This window comes from Fundulus heteroclitus, chromosome 9 (genome assembly GCF_011125445.2).
Source record: "Fundulus heteroclitus isolate FHET01 chromosome 9, MU-UCD_Fhet_4.1, whole genome shotgun sequence".
Lineage (NCBI taxonomy): Eukaryota > Metazoa > Chordata > Actinopteri > Cyprinodontiformes > Fundulidae > Fundulus > Fundulus heteroclitus.
This window is the reverse complement of record NC_046369.1, coordinates 24,514,062-24,535,017: the sequence shown is the minus strand read 5'-3', so window position 1 is coordinate 24,535,017 and position 20,956 is coordinate 24,514,062. Positions and strand designations below refer to the sequence as shown.

General features: G+C 40.4%; 1 protein-coding gene across 2 annotated transcripts; it reads left to right on the top strand.

Moving 5' to 3' along the window:
- Positions 1-11,067: 11,067 nt before the first annotated feature.
- Positions 11,068-19,038, top strand: LOC118564173 (LIM/homeobox protein Lhx8-like). 2 transcript variants are annotated; one of them, XM_036141311.1, is made up of 9 exons: positions 11,068-11,389; positions 12,059-12,136; positions 12,354-12,479; positions 12,639-12,760; positions 13,211-13,431; positions 13,601-13,704; positions 14,885-14,980; positions 15,373-15,562; positions 18,224-19,038. In XM_036141311.1, exons 1-9 carry the CDS (start codon positions 11,309-11,311, stop codon positions 18,298-18,300), a joined length of 1,095 nt encoding a protein of 364 aa, XP_035997204.1. In that variant the 5' UTR covers positions 11,068-11,308; the 3' UTR covers positions 18,301-19,038. The 2 variants fall into 2 exon arrangements, with proteins under 2 accessions (XP_035997204.1, XP_035997203.1); XM_036141310.1 differs by lacking the exon at positions 11,068-11,389 and adding an exon at positions 11,831-11,904.
- The last annotated feature ends 1,918 nt before the right edge of the window (positions 19,039-20,956 follow it).

Below are 20,956 nucleotides of genomic sequence, written 5' to 3'. Positions count from 1 at the left end.
TTTTTTTTCTTTTGTTTGTTGGTGATATTTTTGCTCCTTTGCATGAAGTATGTATTTTTTATTTCTTTTTTTTTTTTTTTTTTTTTTGGGCTGGCAAATTAACAATACTGTTTTTTGGCACTTCCTTCAATGGGCGCTGCACTTTTCTCCTCTATTTACGCTGATTTACTGATGTTAAAGATGGGAATTATGTTGGCACTAGTCCACCCAGCGACATCAGAGCAGCGTTTATTCTATGAGGCTCTGAAAAATGCAGGCAAACCTGGGCAAGAAGAGTTCCAGCTACAGATCCTCTATTGCCCTCTTGTGGAGAAGTGAAAATATTTTCTTCCCCCACAAATTTCTTCCTTAACATCATTTGTGGACAAGAATTTTGGCAGTCCTATGTTATTCAACCTCATACAGTCCAAACCTTTTATACACCAGAAACAGCATAGCACAAAGGTCCACGGACCAATTGAAACCTAAATAATGAAGGATGACAATACATGAGTGGAAAACAGCTCTGCTGTTTTGTCATGAAGACCTGGAGTCACATGGGAAGTAGCCTGAAGATCATCCATCCATCCATCCATCCATCCATCCATCCATCCATCCATCCATCCATCCATCCTTTCTTCCTTATCTGTTCAGGGTTGCTGGTGCCTATATATCTTCAGCTGTCATTTGGGCCAGGGTACACCCTGGACTGGTCAGCAGCGCATCACAGAGCAACAAAGAGACACAGGATAAACGACCATGCATGCACACATACACACCCTTAAGGGAACTTTGGAGAGACCAATTGCAGTCATGTCTTTAGACTGTGGGAGGAAGCCAGAGTACACAGAGGGAACCCATTCATGCACAGGGAGAACATGCAGAAAGAGCCCAGGGGGTTCAAACCCAGGGCATTTTTGCTGCAAGGCTGCAGTGCTACTGTTAGGTCTCTCTGTTGTCCTTTGCTGTGTGTGTAGACGGCTGTGTGTCTCTGTGTTAAATATTTTTCAACATGACATTTTTTGTTCTTGTTAAAATGTAAATAGAAACAGATCAATTATTTTCATTTCAAAATTATACACCTTGCCTGTTATCTTATTTTTTTGGGAGACACCTGTGCCATTTTCAATCAAAAAAGAGAGTTTTTAGTTGGATAAAAATTTTTTTTAAATCAAAATCTACCATCTGAATGATGTTGGTGTTAAACATTCATATAATTAATACTTTGTATAAAAATGTCTGTAAAATGAACACAACACAGGGGACTGCTCAGGTTTAAGAATCAATTACATTTTCACATGACTCAATGTTTTGATCTTGTACATAAAGTGTACATACAGAAAAAAAAAACAATAGGTATCCTTCATAGCTGGATCTTAATTCTCTGTTTATCCATTTTTAAAGTCACTCGCATCAGTGTCGTCTGCACAGCATTTGTTTTGTGTGGCCTTGACTTCACCCTGCCGGAATGGAGGTGTGCACATGAGGGGAAACATGGAGGGTTAATGCTAAATACTGGGAAACTACCGCAGCATTACCCAACAGCATCCTTCATCATCTGCATCCTGAAAATGCTACAGGTACTGAAGCCAAAAAAGACAATAAAATACGGGGGAAAAGATAATAATAACAATAATAATAATAATAATAATAACAACAACAATAAATATTATTTAGTCATAATTCTAATAATAATTTTTTACTGTATACTTTTAAGTTTAGTACAGCAATCAATCTTTATTTATAAAGCAATTTATTTTTTTAGAGATGTAAAGCATACCAAGACACAAATGACTTCCTAAAATACATAACTGAATAAATAATTAAACACATATACAACAGGAACATGCACAATTTTCATGAATACGGTACAGAAACATCACACTATAAATAAATACACATACATATATGCTGCTATACATTTGACAAAAACAGTTCCATAATAAAATGTTGCCCCTACAACAAGGAGGAATTTATCTGTACAAACGTCCAAGGCTTTGGGGCTAAATGCAGGACGCCTCAGAAAGAATATGGTCAGAAACCTTTTCTAAATACAGGAATTTGAATATGACCAATTAAAGAACTGCACATGATAATTCAAATAGATCTTTACAAATGAAATTAAAATCTGACTTTAGTGTAACTTATAAGAGAACAAAAATGCAATTTAAAGGTGCTGCTCCTTTCTAAGACAATACATCAGCGTGACTTTAGCGATGAACAATCAGCCTCTCAGTACAGCTGTTTCTGTGGCGTTGGTAATGAACAAAGCAGACTGACTGCAGGTTGATTCTCTTAAACAATATGTTAATGATTAATTACTGTTTAGAAGTTCTTTTTAAAGGTCTGCTTTCTTCTTTTTTCTTTTTTTTTTTTGGACAATGTTGAAAAGCCCAGAGCGACACAGACAGACGGGCTGAATGTCAGAGACCTTGACTTGTGCAGCCTCTAGAAATAGCCCTCGCCCGTCCAGATGTGGCCCCGCCGGCTGCGGACCTCTCCCGCCGGGTCAGGGGACCTGCCAGGTAGGCGAGACGCAGACTCTTGCGGAGCTGCTGGAGTCGAGATAGATGCACCTTCATTCCTGACAGTAAACAGCAATCAAGGCAGACATTTCACCATGCACTAAATACCTGACACACACAACGCAGGTCTTAAAATAACAATTAGCGTGGAAATGGAGGAGGGGTGATTATAAATTCCATTCAGGAAAAGGTCTCGACTGTGGGGTGGGAGGTGGCGGGGGAGATGTCGGGGGGGAGTCATGCCGTTCTAAGATGGGGGGGGGGGGGGGGGCAGTTTTTGCAATCAGTGTTAAATAGAGCAGTTTTGTGCCTGTGTGATTGTCAAGTGGGCCATTACTCGTTGATAAGAGCACTTTTTCCTTATGCCGCGCTGATTGGGCTGAGCATGCTGCTCTGTCTCGCATGCTGTCCCAATGCAATCAGGCCCCTCTTTCACTGCACTGCCATTTTCACTGCTGTGATTTCCACCCAGTCCCCCCCACCCCCCACAACCCCCCCAAACCCCCACCCCCCTCTCCTCTGCCTCCACCCAACCCCGACCCCCTCTCCCCCCCTCATCCAGCTCCCCACCCCTTCCCTTTAGATTCAATGAGTACCCATTTACAGCAAGGAGAAAAGGTCACACTAAACTCGTTGGGTCAATTGTAAACCACCTTAAGTCCGGCTGATTTCAATGAAGGAAATGAGTGGGTGCAGCCCCCCTGAGAAAGCAAAGGTCCAAGTGGAAGTAGCAGAGGATTTTCACTTTGCTGAACTAGACTCTCCCCACATTCTTTGATTTAATAATGCTGACTTTTATGAGACAATATCATAAATCAATCCAATATCTGCATGTGTGGTTCGCTGCCGCCAGGTTGAAAATATAAAAGAAAAAGAACATTATAATTAACTCTTATATAATGACAACTTCTACCTTTTAAAATGAACTATATTGAATCATAAAATCTAAATCATCCAGAGAATGATGCCGACAGCAGAGCTTTCACAACAAGCTAGTAGAGAGGCAAAAAAGAGAGAAGTTCACGGAGTTTAAAAGTGACAGAAGTGTTGTGTAATCCTTCGATTATCCAGCTGGCTCATAAATGCAAAGAGCATTTTCTTGTCCAGTAGGGTACAGTTGAGGCACTCATTCTTGCTATTTTAAAGCTGCCTAACTGTGGACTGCAAATTTACCAGAAATGTATAACTGTAAAAGTTTAAATGGGGGGAAATATTTTCAATTTAAATTGATTATTTATTCAGTATAATTCATATAATTATTATGCCTCATATAAGACAATTTTTTTTAACTTTTACTTACATATATATATATATATATATATATATATATATACATATATATATATATATATATACATACATATATATATATAGATAGATAGATAGATAGATAGATAGATAGATAGATAGATAGATAGATAGATAGATAGATAGATAGATAGATAGATAGATAGATAGATAGATAGATAGATAGATAGATAGATAGATAGATAGATAGATAGATAGATAGATAGATGTCAGGAATATACAATATACCACGGCATAAATGGAAACTAGTAAACAGAATATTACAAAAACAATCCCGTTGTCCCTTACTTACAGGTGAGTCAGGTGTAGCTGTGGCCATCATCAGTATACAGCTGAGACATTTATTGTGTCTGAAATATTTCCAGATGAGCGCCTCATACATTTCTCTGGATTATAAAGAGATCCTGCATGGTGTCAATTCACTCTGTCTGGTTTTAGGACAAGGATTGCAGTTTACAGTCATCTAAGTTACCCTTTACAGGCGCGGGAAGAAAAGAAGATTTTTGATGTGGAAAGAACTGAGTGAAAGTAGAATCTGATCTTTGAAAAAAAACTTTTTTGCAAATACCTTGGGAGTGGAAACATGTGTAATGGTGGGAACGTCCACACTCGAAGAAGAAGCTAATGTACATGTCCTGCAGCAAACAAAGATCCACTCCTGACTTGGATTGCATAGAAAATCTGTGCTGGAAGCTGAAGAGCAAGATAATAGCAAAGAAGCCATCCAATCTAAAAGACTTGGAGTTAATTACAGATGAATGGTGATAAAAACATAAAAAGCTGCTCATCAATTATAAGAATAAATATTTTTACACTGACCATAGAGAAATGTTGAAATAAATTCTAACATGCAATTTTTTTTATAAAAATGTGGAAAAAAAGAGCATCTCCCCAAACTAGATTGAATACTACTATTTGGTTGTTATATTGTGTCTTGAGAGATGCAGTCTTATTTCATTTTATCAGAAATAAACTTCTTAGCGGAAGGAAGTTAACTTTACACCTAAATCTGGGTACGAATAACTTTGGGCTTAACTATAGCAGGAGCATCCACTGATTAACCTTAATTTAATTATTATTAATTGTATTATTATTATTATTATTAGTAGTAGTAGTAGTAGTAGTAGTAGTAGTAGCAGTAGTAGTAACAATAATAGCAGGATACAGACCTTTAAAAGGGGTAGTATAAAAATTATTGCATTAATAACTTCACTGAATAACATTAAATAAATAAATAACTGTGGTGACACATCCATTGTTTCTACTCTGTTTCAGTCGTTGTGTCTTATCAAATCCAGGAATACCTCAGTAAGTTATATGCTGCAAAACATAAAACAATTTTTTGGACAGAGAAAACAAAACTTTATTAAAGGAACTGTTTGTTTTGTTTTGTTTTGTTAGGCACAACTGATTTCTGATGGGCGTGGTCTGATTAGTGTAGGGTTTATTTTAGCTGTTTAAGAAATGTGATGTTGGTTTTCTTTATTCTAAAAACCCAAGAGTACCCAGGTTGTTTGTTATGAAGATGGAAGGGTGTCTCTTTAGTGCCCAGAGCTCAGGTATACAGTGAATACTCGTCGTATGCATGTACAATGATAGGAACTTTGAAGACATACAGTATATTAACTATGAGCAGCTCTTCAGCAACGGTTCCTGTGTATTTTTTGCAAAAAGATTTCACTTTTCATTACTAATGACACAAAGTCAATGTGTTTGACTGGGCGGCCTGCAGTCCTTCCTCCATTATTCTCAGTTTAATATAAAAGGGCTGGAAATCAGATAATGTTGGTCATGCTGCTCAGCCCCAGAAACTTCTAAACAGAAACAGTGACTGCTCCCTGTGTGTGTGTGTGTGTGTGTGTGTGTGTGTGTGTGTGTGTGTGTGTGTGTGTGTGTGTGTGTGTGTGTGTGTGTGTGTGTGTGTGTGTGTGTGTGTGTGTGTGTGTCTTTATCATTTAGCAAATGTTCATGAGTTGAAAGTATCTGTAGCACTACCAGAGACTTTTCTAACCTTCTTGGTAACTGGATTGTAAAACTGCAAGCTAATACAGCTGTTTATATATATATATATATATATATATATATATATATATATATATATATATATATATATATATATATATATATATATATATATATATATATACAGCCAAGCTCAAAAATCATTTTACATTGACATTTCTTTTTTATTTAACCAAGAAGTTTGTTTCTGAAAATGCATACACGTCTCAAAACATAACAACATGCAAAAAGATTATGAATTAAAAAAAACAAAACTGTCATTTCTTTTTTTTCTCCCATTTTTTCTTTTGCATTATTTTATTTTCTGCATCAAAGTAATCAAACTTTTAGTACAACAATCTTTCTGCATGTTTCCTCTGCTAATCTGAAAATTCCTCATCGGTGATAAGCTCCCAAGTATCTTTACGATTGGAACGCCTCTTTGCCATCCCCCTAATCTTCAACGCTACAGATTCTCTATCAGATTAAGTCAGGTCTGCAGCTGGGCCACTGCGAAACATTAACATTAATTCCTACCCAATGTAAAACTGTGGTAAAATTAAAAGACTGCTTAAATCCTAAATCTTTCAGGAGTGTGAACAATTTTGGTTTACCTTATAATCACAGAACGGTCAGTATTGGGATTATTAAAGTAGGCTAGAACCGCACTGAACAGCTATGTCGCTGTCAAATATTCCAGAACAACCTCAAGATCCAAACAAATCTAGCTGTAAGTTATCTTTGATGCATCTAATCAGTGGCTTGTTTTCTGCCTCACAGAAACAATCGGAGCCCGAAAAGACCTCAAACTGTAGCCACATCCTCACACTGTTGGCGGTAAAACGAGTTTGTTCTGCTGTTGATGGATGAGATGTTGTTTTTGTCCGATCCACATCACGCAACGCGCTCGAAAAGTCAGCCATGCGGCGCTCAAAAATGAAAACACCGAACTGTTAAACGATGAGATTTTCCATCTGTCCGCACATCTACGCTCCTATCAGCTCTGGCACATGGCGCGCTGAGGTGAGAAAGACTTTGACTTGTGTCGGGGAGAAGTTCTCAAAATTGTTTGAGACCCCCTCGGTCTGGTGGACTTTCACCTCTCTGCTTTAACTCAGAGCTGCTGGTCAGACTTCTTTTTTTGTTTTTTTCCCCAAAGTTTCCTCCAGCGTGAACAATTTCAGTGGTTGGAAAGCGTTTTTTTTGCAGTGAGCGGTGTTTGAGCGCCGTTATCAGATGAAGGGCATTCATCTCCACCGGGTGGAACAGGACACATTTCGATGGAGGCACGCTAACTCCTTTATCCCAGCTTGATGGTGCGATACGACTCTGGGCTCATGCTGCTGCAGGTTCCTCTGTCATCCAGCCACAACAGAGCAGCCGCGGACAGGAAAACGCCTTCAGCTCTGGCTGACTGTGAGTGGTGGCTATGGTTTGTCAGGAGGAGATATTCCATCAGGTTAGGGCTCCGAACGGAGAAGAATTTAAACTTAACAAGTAACCCATGGGGGTGCTGTCCTTTTTAATGAGCTCCTATTGCAAACATCTGTCGCTGCATGGATGCAGACTGGGCAGTCACAGGATTTGCATGCAACTCTAAAACAGGCGATCAGGGTATTTTGAGCTAAATTGGCAAACTGCAAACAATCCTGCCCTTCTATATCGCTGCAGCTTTCCACGTTGTGGGTTTCACTGCGAGCCGAGCAAGAGGTTCATCTGTCTGTCAAACCAACAAGCATCTGAATGGTCTGAGGGGAATGAGTTAATTTTCAGCTCAGGGTGTTTGGTGCTTAATGATGGTGATCGGGCTTTAACCGCTGATTACAGAAAGTTGTTGTAGATCACTATAAATAAGGACATTTCTAGCTGTCTTTTGTTGTTTTATTGTTGTGTGTTATGAGGCATACATAGAAAGGGCAAAGGTGATTGACTTCCCAACAGCGTAGCTTATGTTACTGGGAAGCAGTAAGATGTAAATGAGATGCTTTTTTTTTTCCATCTAAGAAAAAAATTGTTTTGAAAGTGCAGCGACATTTCCACTCTCACACTTAAATGAGAAACGGTGGCTTTAACTGTGGTGCTTTGCTCAAAACATTGAAGGCACAGCTTTTAATCAGAGTATAATAACAAGTCAGTTCAACTTCTGGAGTACTGATCTGGTCAGGTCAGTGGTAGAGGGGGACGTTGATCAGTGTCTGCTGTTTTGGTGTTAATGAAATTAACAATAAATGCAATAACGGGGCAACAATGAAACAACATACAGCCTTTTTCAGTCATTTTGCATTTCACCAGGGTCAGTGTCACCGCTGGTACCATGAGGTGATAGCTGGACCCTACAGAAGTTGAACAAGGGGGAACAACTCCATGGTGTCAAATCAACATGTGCCATCACCAGAAGGTTTGCTGTGTCTCCCAACTCCGTCTCAGTAGCATGGAGGAGATTTACAGGAGACAGGCAGTCGATCTGGGAGAGGTGGACAGGGCTGTCAGAGGTCTCGAACTAAAAGCAGGACTGGAGCCCTGTTTTTTGTTTCTTCACAGATGAGAGCACGTTCACTCTGAACTCGTGTGACGGACGCAAAAGGATCCGGAAATGATTAGACCCTTCGCTGGTGCAGTGAGTCCTGTGTTGCTCCTGGTCCATCATACTGCCTGGTCTCCAACAGAACGTCTCTGGGACACTCTGTTTAGGTCCATCCAACACCTTGAACCTCATACTGTCCAGGAGCACAGCGATGCCCTGGTCAGAATCTAGGAGGAGAGACCCCAGGGCACCCTTCGTCATCTCATGAGGAGCATCCCTAATCATCGTCAGCAATGCATACCATCCATTGGTGGACATACAAACTACTGAGGACCATTACGAGCTGCTGCAATGGCATTTCAGCATATTAGACCTTCAGATCTAACCAATAGAGAGCCATCCATGTAAACTGAAGATGAGATCAGTGTTCAGAGAAGCAGCCAAGCAGCCAGCCCATGGCAACTTTGGAGGAGCTGCAGATATCCATAACTCCAACCAGAGAATCCATCAACAGGACAACTATTTTTTAGAAAGCCGCAGTTTACCACAGAGGGAACGCAAAACGTCTGGAAGGTGTTCTGGTCAGGTGAGACTTTTTGGACCAAATACAAAAAGCTATGTAAGAACAAAGAGTCTACCTCAGTGGAACATGGAGCCATATTGTCAAGCCAACTCCTGCAATGTGCTTCCCTGTTAATGTGCTTGTCTCTCAACCACAGTTAATGTGGTATAAATGTGGGAAAACTAACACTGTGCATGACCCCGAATCACACCATCCCCACAGTTAAACACAAGGGTTGCCATGTTTTGCTGCGAGGTTCCCATTCTTCAGCAGGGACAGGGAAGTCGGTTGGCGTTGATGGGAAGACTGATGAGCTAAATAGATAGAAATTAACACGCTTAAAGCTGCACCTGGCCAACAGACTGGACGTAGCACGTAAAAAGAAGACATTAGCCTTAAGAAACATGACAGTGTTTAATATCTGGCTAGCCCACTTGATCTACTCAAAACATCTTTACATCCACATTTACACCTTTCACTTTTTAACCCCAGTTTGACATTACTCAGACGGGAGGAAACATTGTCTTTTCTACTTCTATTCAACCCAAATATGCTGTTGTCTACAACTTCTACTGCATCGGCTGTTGTAGATTTTGCATAAAAGTAAAATAGAAAACATTTACTTTTTACCCAGCTGAAAAAATTATCTTTTTTTTTTACTGAATAATTAAATTTCCAATGATATCTGAAATATAGTATATTGTTAGTATATTCAAAAATAAAGGCCAAGGTCATTTTTTTAGGGTTTTCAAAAAAAAAAAAAATTGATTTAGGCAAAAATAATAGTAATTTTTGGCAGAAAAATATTTAAGTCACTGTTCCAGGAAAGAGATAAGATATTCAGACTCAACAATGACTTGTTTCCCATTATCCTGCATCTATTCGAACAATGAAGGTCAGTAACAGGTTCCCAAATGTGAGATGTAAGCATTCAGTATGGTGCATTCAATGAAGGCATCAAAGTATTTTATTAAATAAAAGTCTGCTGTTTGAAAGCTTTACCGTACTTGAATAGCGTAAGTACTTCATAAGCAGTAAAGATCTCATTCAGAACACGGTATTGTAGTTAAAAAAATTAATTGTCAGGTACTTTACCTTGCTGTGAGTAGTTTAATCTACAAAAGTTTACAATCTGGGAGGTACCAGGGCTTCTCAGTTATGGTACCCAGCCTCTGGAATCAGCTCTCTCTGCATCTCCTCTCAATCCCTGACTTGGGCCTTTTATCCAGAAAGGTTCAGTAGCACAGTGGCATTTTATTTCAGATTTCTAAGTTTTATTCATGTTTTATCTTTTCTCTGTTTTTCTGTTTTTGAATGATTTTTCTAAATTATTTTACTGTAAAACACTTTGGCTGTCTGGTCTGCTGTTGTAAAAGGCTACACAAATGAAAGAAAGAATGAATGAATGAATGAATGAATGAATGAATGAATGAGCTGATGTGTTTTCAATGTAACTAACTAAATTAACATACAATCATTTCAGAAATGTGAAGCATCATAAAGTTCTGCGCCAGCGGAAGAAAAATAAAACATGGGTTTCAAAACTTTTTACACTTAAACATTAGAAAAAGCGTGATGCGTGTTGTGTTTGGCTCCCTTTATTGTGAACTCCCCAAGTAAAACCCTCCCTCAGAGGTGTGTGGGAGAACACCAGTGAACAGACAACAGCCAGAAGGGCGAGGAACTCGGCAGATGCCGACGATGAAGGAGAAAAGCTGAGGGGAGTTTTTGAGCAAGGTTAGATGCTGAGGCAAAACCCTGAGCAATGAACATCTAAAAGTGACCCGCAGGGATGTGATAAATCAGAGAAGCATCCAAGAGGCCCGTTGTGACTCAGGAGGAGCTGAAAATATGGAAAGCTCAGCTTGTCGAATCTGTTGACGGAACCTCTGTCATTGGTCAGCTTCAAGAACGTGAATTTTGGCAGCAAACACATGGAAGAAGGTGCTCTGCTCACAGGACAACAACACTGACCCTCTTGGTCCGCATAAGAAATCCAACAGGTATCGAAAAGTAAGACACGACATCCATACCATGAAACATGGCGGTGGCAGCATCATGCTGTGGGGGTCAGAGTTGACTGGGAGATGCATGGAGTCTGGAAGAAACGCGGTTAGAAGCAGCAAAAGACTGAGCAACGAAGACTTGTGCAGTGTGATAATCAGTCTTTGTGCAGCCTCCAAGCCAAGCCAGCATCAAACCACACAAGAAGCTTATTTTCGAAACGGAGGCGCGGCCAGAGAAAAAAAAAAATATGAATAATGATCCGCCCTGCAGAAACTGCTCGGAGCGGACTGAGTGACAGACAGAAACACGCAGGAGACCAGCAGGAGAAAGAAAGGGAAAACAGGACGCTTCTGACTTTGGAAATTGGGATTTATTTTCCCCCCCTCCGTGCTGGACCCAGATATGCGCTGGAAAAGTGAAGTTAAAGTGGAATGCTGGGCTGGGAACGGCAGCAAGAGCGGATCTCCGCTGTCCACCGGCGAGGTGAGCGCTGGATTTACTTCTGCCTCCGCGCCGCCGGGAGCTGCCTGTCGCGGAATAAATATTAGCGGAAATTGCTCGGCCCAATTAATCCGGAGTGGGCTTCGGCGTGTCATTATACAGCCCGGCCTTCCACTATAGCTGACAGCTCGGTATTTTCACAATTTGAAGAAATGTCAAAGAAAATTACCCCTCCCCTGAATTCTGCAATTAAAACTCAAGTAGTTAATGAGACCTCTTCACCTTTTGGTTGCTCCGGGTAGACGTTTGTGGCGAACTTAAGCTCCTTTTAATTGCTGTTATTAAATAAATCAGTCCTCCCATTTTTTTTTCCTCCTGCAGACTTCGCGCTGGTTTCCTGATTGACGCGTAAAACGGGTGTGTTGGTTGGTTTAACCTGCAGCTCTTTCTTTCTCTCTCTGTTTTTTTTTATTTTTTTATTGCCGAATCACAAATTCAGAAACTCAAGAACATAAATGCTCGGGCGATAAGTGTCGGCTCAAGTGTTGTCTGTTTTTGTAAGTAATGGCTATCTTTCCCCTCCTAAATGTCATTGTGGCTTTCTATAATCGCCGCGCGTTGTCATGGTGAAAGGTAAAAGGCATGATATTTATGGGAAGGTGCGGGGGGCATTTAAGGCTGACACGCCGGCGTCCTCCTCTTGTCGCGCAGCTTCTCGTCATGTGTGAGGACTGCAAGGGAGACGGAGAGCTGCCGGGCAAGTGCGCCGAGGAGAGGAGGGACATGATGGTAGGCTGGAGGATGCAATCTGGGTTCAGCTTGATCAAACATATACGTTTAGAGAAGTTTCTTTGTTTTGTTTTTTTAGTGGTGGCTTCAAGCAATAGTCTTCATTTTTTGGGTTGAAAATGTCAAATTGAAGTGGACACCATGCTCGCTGCGCGCGCGGTTCCGGACGCGTTCCTGTGCGTAATTTTCTAACCGATGGTCTGGTGATCCCTCTCAGGGCGCGCCGGTGGAGGTTTTGGATGAAGACACTTCGTCCCCGCAGGCGATGGCCTCTGCGCCTCTGTTGGGCAGAAGCGTGTGCGCCAACTGCAACGAGGAAATAGTGGACAAATATTTATTAAAGGTGACAAACTTTTTTTCCGCCTTTTTTTTTTGTTTGTTTTTTGTTTTTGGTTTCGTCTTAGTTTGGCTTTATTGATGGTTTCACTGCTTTGCGTTTGACATTTCTGCGCACATTCAGACAGCACGTCTTCTCCTATAACTCATCGCATCTTTGCTTTAGGTTAACGACTTGTGCTGGCATGTGCGCTGTCTTTCCTGCAGCGTGTGCCAGACCTCGCTTGGCAGCCACGCGAGCTGCTACATCAAGGAAAAGGAGGTTTTCTGCAAATTGGACTACTTCAGGTATGCGCGCTCGCTTTTGCTGCTGCATAATTAACCGATTTTTACGGCCCTTGTAAACGCCAAACCACTGCAGAAAATCAACAAAAATCCCACCGGTTATCCCGCACGTTATTTGGTGAACTTGCACAATCTCTACGCGTGTCGGTGTAATAATAATAATAATAATAATAATAATAATAATAATAATAATAATAATAATAATAATAATAATAATAATAATAATAATAATAATGCAGGGATTATTTGAAATTATTTGAATTTTTGGACATGTTCAATCTGATTAAAAATTTATTGTCAGCGGTCAGTACTAGTGCAGGATTAGACTATTATTGTCATATTATTTTGTGAAAAATAATATATAAGCAACGAAAATCAGTAAACAGTCTTAATAATTTGGAGGTAAAAAAAAAAGAAAGGTTTTTTTAAGTCTCTTGACATCTTGCTTTGCAGACGATACGGCACCTGGTGCGCCTGCTGCGGCAGGAACATCCACTCCACAGACTGGGTCCGCCGGGCCAAGGGGAACGTCTACCACCTGGCCTGTTTCGCCTGCTTCTCCTGCAAGAGGCAGCTCTCCACTGGGGAGGAGTTCGCCCTGGTGGAGGGCAAAGTGCTCTGCAGGGTCCATTACGACTGCATGCTGGACAATCTCAAGCGGGCCGTGGAGAAAGGTGAGCGGGCCGAAGCGGTGCGCGATGCTCGCCACCGACCAAAAAAGGGGGGAAGCTTAAAATAAATATTTTAGTATTTATTAATTTTTTTTTTAATGCATGTTGTGATCGAATAATGGAGCATCTGATGTTGTGGGAGGCTTGTGTTGACAAGAGGCTTCTGCTGCAGGAAACAGTGTTAATATGGAGGGAGCGGTGCCCACGGAACAAGAAATCAATCAGCCAAAACCGTCCAAGAGAGCACGAACCAGCTTCACAGCCGACCAGCTGCAGGTTCGTAAAATCAAAATAATAATAATAATAATAATAATAATAATAATAATAATAATAATAATAATAATAATAATCCTATTTCTACTGGGGTTTTATTTTAAAATAGTATTTTATTTTCCGAATAAATTGATTCAAAAGATTTGAGCAAGTTATATGGCATTATTATTATTATTATTATTATTATTATTATTATTATTATTTAGTTATGAGAAAAATCAGCAGCATTTTTGACAATTTCATGGCTAGCAAAAAACGGTGATTTTTCAATCTCTTAAGAATACATTAAAAAACTGATATATTACTGATATGTTCAGCAAAACTGAACTAATAAAAGCAAATTATTTAAGGTTTGACCCCGATGCAGCTCTTTTCAAAAGGAGGAGGCCTATATGAAATCCCTTCTATTTTAGTTAAATCAACTGCTTTATATGTTATGAGTTAAGGCATCACACATACACACACACACACAAAAAATGTATTGTTTATTTTAGAGATGTGCTAAAATGTCGGTCAGGGATCAGAATTGGTCAATATTCTGTTAACTGGCAGATTTCCACTGTTTTCAGTATATGTCTTACTCAACTAACAGCATGTGCTTGGCTTGAGTCTCTCATTTTGCTGTTGGATTCAGAACTATCATGCATAAAACAACCTGCAGCACAATCAGCTCGTTTATCTGTTATACGTCTTAGAAAGAAAAGGGGACCTGTCAAAAATCAGGATGAGCAAGTCAGACCTCAAGGAAACCCTATGAGTCAGATCAGTGCTCATTTAGGGGGTTTCCCTGAAAAATAACTCTAAACGACAAACATTAATTCGAATCCTATTTTAGAAGAGATTTTTGAGGCAGCAGCAGCAGTATTTATGCAAAACAAAAACTATAGCATTATAGCATCTGTGGCCAGTTTTCATTCTGGACATTGTTTTCACTGAATGGACCCAGGTTCCCAGATTAATGCCATGTAAAGCAATAAATTACCCAAAAATAAAGTTATTTCCCCCCCATGTAATGTCAGTTTCACAATAATCCTTATATCTATACCTGTCTACTCTGTATCTGAAAGATGGGTTGGAGTCAGCTGAGGGGATTTTGACAGACGCATCAGCATAGCTCCGTCGGACCACACAGGCAGTGATTTTTTTTCTCTCTCTCTCTCTCTTTCTGCTTGTTTACATGCAGGTGATGCAGGCTCAGTTCGCTCAGGACAACAACCCCGATGCTCAAACTCTGCAGAAGCTGGCGGAGCAGACCGGCCTGAGTCGAAGAGTCATACAGGTCTGTGCACGGAGACTAAACACGCGATGGAATACGGTGCATGACGCCAAGACGTGTTGTTGGTAGACATGTGGCTTTGTGATGATGCCTTTTAAGTCTTGTATGCTCAGTTTTGCACTCAGTGAGATCTCGAACCTCTCTGTACATGATGGCTTATTTATAGGAAGCAGAGGTCAGTCAGATTTCCCTGTGTTGAATCCTGTTTGAGTGAGTTTTTAAAAGGATTTTAATGAGTGCAAAAGTGAATGTTCTTTTTTGTAAAGCTTATGTGGTTTGTACAGTTACAGGCCACAGATGCTATGGTCTTTGTCATTGGGGACAATAGTTGCTCTATCTTGTCATCTGTTTAAAATGCTGTTATTTTTATTTTATCAATGCGATTTGTAATCCAGGTCTGGTTCCAGAACTGTCGAGCTCGCCACAAAAAGCACGTGAGTCCAAACCACACCTCAAGCACACCCATGACCTCCCTGCAGCCCGGCCGCCTGTCCCAGCCCACCCCGACCCCTGAGGAGCTGCAGTACACAGCCTACGGAGGCCCAGAAGGCTCAATGCTCTCAGCGCTTCACTCCTTCATTGACAGTGAGCACAAGGCTTTATATTAACTACAAGAACAAATAGCAACAACACCAAGCAGGCACCAAGGACAGCATTTTCTGCCAAGTATAATTTAAATATATTTTTGCATTTATGACCAAAGTTGAGATATTTATTTATTTCATCACTGATACATATTTCACTTACGCCTCACCGGTGGCCTACAACAGCCAAGTATGGGGTTATCTTTCAAATAATACCCGTTAAAATAAATTGTATTAATATTTATATTGTCTGTAATAATAATAATAACGCAAAATGTAACTGTGACTGTAAGACAAATTGCACTGTTCTATTTCAACTAAAATATGCAAGTCTGTTTTATTTCTGGTAGTAAAAACTAAACATATACATCTGGGGAGGAAAAGGGAAAATACAAACTTAACTCATTTTGGAATGATTTCATAACTTATTGTAGTTGTTTATATATATATATATATATATATATATATATATATATATAGATATATAGATATAGATAGATAGATAGATAGATAGATAGATAGATAGATAGATAGATAGATAGATAGATAGATAGATAGATAGATAGATAGATAGATAGATAGATAGATAGATAGATAGATAGATAGAAGCCTAAGTTGATGTAATAGCGATAGTCTGCGTTATTGGGTCTAGCATTTCTCATCTTCCTCCTGAGGTTTAGATCAAGTCCGTTTGTTGCCCGGTCAAACACAGTGATACCACCATGGTCATTAAACTATGGATTGGTACTTTTTGCAGTGTGGGCAGAGTCTACGTCTTACTGGAAAATTTAGTCAGCATCTCTTGAAGATTTTCAGCATATGTCTTGTAAAAGAAATACTGTTCCACTGCATTTTATTTGATAAAAAGAATAGTGAACCGGGTCATGCGCTGATGGTGCAGGTGGAGTGAGAGTGACCCATTTACGGAGCTCTTAGTTCTCAACGTGGCTGACCCTGGTTCGATTCCAGACTTTATTTTTTAAAAAGAATAGTGAGCCAACTGTGGAAACGTCAAACTGGTACACAAACAGCTTGGATTCACTCTCTCCTCTCTATACTTCCTCCAGACTAAGGGTCCCTAATTTCCAATTTAGATGTAAAACTTACTTTCATCTAGAAGCGGACTTTGGATTAGTGAGCAACAGTCCAGTCCCTTGTCCCTCGTCCAAGAGTGTCTCAACACAAAGAATAGGACACCTGTAGCCCACTTCTTGGATACGTCTATGATTGGTTTGTTCTTGAAGAGTTGACTCTACGCCTTGTTTGGACCTGCCCCGTTTTGTGGATGCGCCAAACCACACAGTGGTGGATGAACAATTACTCAACGGTTTCAGTGTAGGAGATGACCAGCAGCTCCAATGAAAGGTTGTGCTTCTCCAGTTGCTACCAGATGTATGGTCTCTGCTGGACTGTGTGAGTCCCAAAGAAGGGTGGCTCCTAGGAACTGGAGGTGATGCGCAGCAGACATAGAGGTGAGGAAGTTGGTGAGGAGAGGCAGTATGGGAGATGTTTTCTAAAAGTCCACCATCATCTCCACAATCTTAAGCAGGTTAAGCTCCAGGAGGTTCTGACCACACTAGTGGACAAGCCGTTCCACTTCCTGCTGTCTGTATGGAGACTCATCATCGTCCTGGATCAGACCAATGATCTAGGATAATCCACTGACAGGTGCAGGCCAGTACTGTGAGCTGAGTGAGCTCCTAGTGGAAGATAACTGGGTTAATGGTGTTGAAGGTCAAGCTGAAGTCCACAAACAGGATCCTGGCGTACATCCCTGGGTGGTCGAGGTGTAGTGGGATGAGGTGTAGTCCCAAGTTGACCGCATCATCTGTCAACCTGTTTGACTGGTGAGCAAACCACAGGGCGTCCAGCAGGGGGCCCATGATGTCCTTCAGATGCTTCAGCACCAGTCGCTCAAAGGATTTCATGACCCCAGACGTTAGAGAGACGGGTCTGTAGTAATTTAACCACATGATGGTGCATCTCATTGGGGCCGTGATGATATAGGAGCGTTTGAACCATGAAGGAACCCCATGCAGCTCCAGAGACTTGTTGAAGATCCGAGTGAAGATGGGGACCAGTTGGTCAGGGCAGGCTCTCAGGCATGAGGGAAAAACTTCAGCTCTTGGAGCTTTCTTGGTCTTTTGATGCTGAGTCTATTAACATCTTCCTTAAAGATCTTTAGTGCAGGCAGGGCTTGAGAGGAGGTTGGTGGTTGGTACATGGGGAGCTTTTGTGTCAGAGTCGGTCGGATCTGTGAACGTTTGCTTTACAAAGTATCTCCTGAACAGCTGGCAAGTCAGCAGTCGTCTCCAGGATTGTACGAGCCATAACCAAACATTTCCACATTGGCAATCATTGTTTACTGGTCTGAAAGGGAAACTTGGATTTTCGCTAGCTATGTGGCACAATGATCAAAATAAACAGAAATAAACACTTGAACAATTTCATTTTGTGTGTAACCAAGCCCTTCTTAGACTGGGACACTGAAACAAATTGTTGATTGTTCTATTATGAGGAGATGGATTTGTAAATACTCTAGCCCAAAGCTTTAGATTAAAACTGTAAAATATCATCCATTTTTATTGTTATTTCTTAAATAAAACCTGCACCTTAATGATGTGACATGCTTAATGACTCTGTTTTCTCTGTGTGTTTGCAGTACACTCTCCACCCTCCATGTTTCAGCCACTGCTGCCTGCCCACGCCATGACCTCCTTGCCTGTGTCTCACGCCTGAGCTGCTCTCTTTCTGACACACGTACATGTTGGTATGTACATCATTGTGTGGACCTTACATTCATTTTCTTTTGCTTTCTATCCCCTGACCCTGAACCTAAGGTCACAGGTACATGCCTAACCCTAAATTGAACCTAAAGGTCCTTCACACCTTAGCCCTAAACCTAACCATTAGCCCAGTTTGCATTCTGTGGACCTTGCAAAATGTCCTCACAATGCCAATTGTCCATGCAATGTCAAGTTTTGGTCCTCACAGCGATAGACATACATGTGCATGCACACACACACACACACACTCAGCAGCTTCACACCCCACCAGCGTTTTCTTTTCCATAACCAGCTGCAGTATTCGGATGCCCATGCTAAATCCAACTTGATGTTTATCGCATCGTCACACCATTTCATTTCTTAAACTTCAAGAAATTCATCTTTACATGTCTATGTATAAAAAAAAGAAAAACTGTTGAAGACCATGACTTACAGTCCTATGTGTACTGTATAATGTGGAAATGCAAAGTTTTCAGTGTACCTCACAGAGCTGTGACACATGGCAGTATATTTGTTTCTGTGGTTGGTGACAATGTTTGACTGTGTTACTCCATGTGAAAGCCAATAGGCTCTAAACTCCATATGAAGGTGAACCGGAATTTGTTTTGTATAAATGTTGCAATCTAATTTATTGTTATGTCGAGTCTGTTTTAAGAATAAAGAACTAATTTCCCAAACCTCGTGGAAATGATTGAGAACCTACACGTTGTGTCTTTGTCTCGGTGTACATACTTTGAATGTAGGAGGTGGGGAAAAAGGCAGCAAATATCACAAAACGCATTTATTCGTGAATCCTGAGGGAACAGTTTCATGTGCAGCTTTAGAAATAAACAGATGACGTGCATGTAAACTCCACACATAAAACACGTTGGAGCTCTGCATGTTTACAGTTTGGCCTTTGAAGAGTTTTTGAAAGAAATCTGAGTCACATTTTACTAGCAGGGAGGATTAACTTGTGTCTACTTGCTGACTGTGGTTGACCAAAAGAATCTTATTTTCAGACATGGGAGGGAGTGGAGGTGGCATATAAAAACGTTTTACTACGCTTATCAGATCTGAAGTAATCACCCCCCCGGTGGGACCTCAGCTACACGCACGACAACTAAAGAGAGATGTGTGATTCAAGCGGGACTGCCGTCGCTATTCAGTGCAACAGAGACATGACAGCATGTCACATGTCTACCATGCCCTGCTGAGACTCTGCACGCTTCGTTTGTCCTCATCCACAAGCAGTTGTTTTGCTTTTATTGAATGGCTTCATGTCCCGGCGTGTTCAGCTCAAACGGGTGCCGTGGGTGTGTAACGTCTGGCAGCTCTGTCACTCATAGGTACCATAAGGGCAGGCTCTCAGGTTTGACACACACACTCAAAGCACAATATCACACACATATTTTCATCTTGCTGTATGTAGTGAGGACCATATGTTAACTCCAATTGACTTCCATTGATTTTCAGTAATTTTTAACCCTTTCTATGCGCTAACCCACCCTAACCATTCCCAGTGCATACAACCCTAACTGTAACCCAAACTTAGTCACACCTTAGTCCTAACCAGCAAAATGTCCTTTGATGGTAAAATCGGAAACATGGTCCTCACTCTGATGCCTAAACAGGAGCGTGTAAACACACACATGTACGTCGCGTTTTAAAAATGAGATTTTAAGTTTTTTTGTTTTTTCTAAATAGATGCATAAATCTACTTAGGATGAAAATAATAGAAATAAAGATAAATAAGGCATTTGAGACTCAGGGTACATTTATTTAATGTATTCCCAAAAAAATAAACTAAATAGACATTAAACTTTACATCTCATTCTCTTTTGTAGAATTAGTCTTAAAGAGTATAGACATAAAAAAAAGGTGCACCGAGCTGGGGTTCACAATTGAGCACAGTTAAAGAAACAAACCTCCAGAACTGCATCTACCACACAAAGTGCCTAACAACTTTTGGCTGATTTTAAATACTCAGAGGCAACCGAGTTCCATAGAGATGTCGGTTTATGTGAGAAAAGCCATTTTGTCACTCTGAAAAATAAACCTTTGTGGAAACTTTAAACATCTTTATCTCATAGTAATTAAAGAACTGTTCCTTTCATCTAGTCCGCACATTTGCATACGTATATATCAGCACCGGGAAGAAAGAAAGAAATCAGAACAAAATGGCAAACAGTTGCTGTGCATCTTAGAACAAATCTGGAATACCTTCTCAAAACACCAATCAAAAAGATTGATCTACTTTACCTTAAAAAAAACTTCATATTTACACAAAGTAGTTGATTTTTTAAAAATAAGATCATATAAACAAGCATCTAAAATGTAAACAATTCCAATAAAAAAAGAAAACACCTCACCAATTCTTTGGTGAAAACTGAAATAAGCCTTTTTAGCTATAAATCCAGCAGCACATTTGTCATTTACCAGTACAGTACAAGATACAGTGTATCCCAATGTAAAAATAACTGGCTCCCTCACATGGCCAACACTGGCAACTACAAGAGCTTAAAGTGCAACAAAAGCTGAAGTTCCTGCAGTCCCAATAAATAAATCTGTTCTTTCAAGGGGAACTTTCTGTGTAACATGACTGCAAATATCAATAAGATTGCTACTAA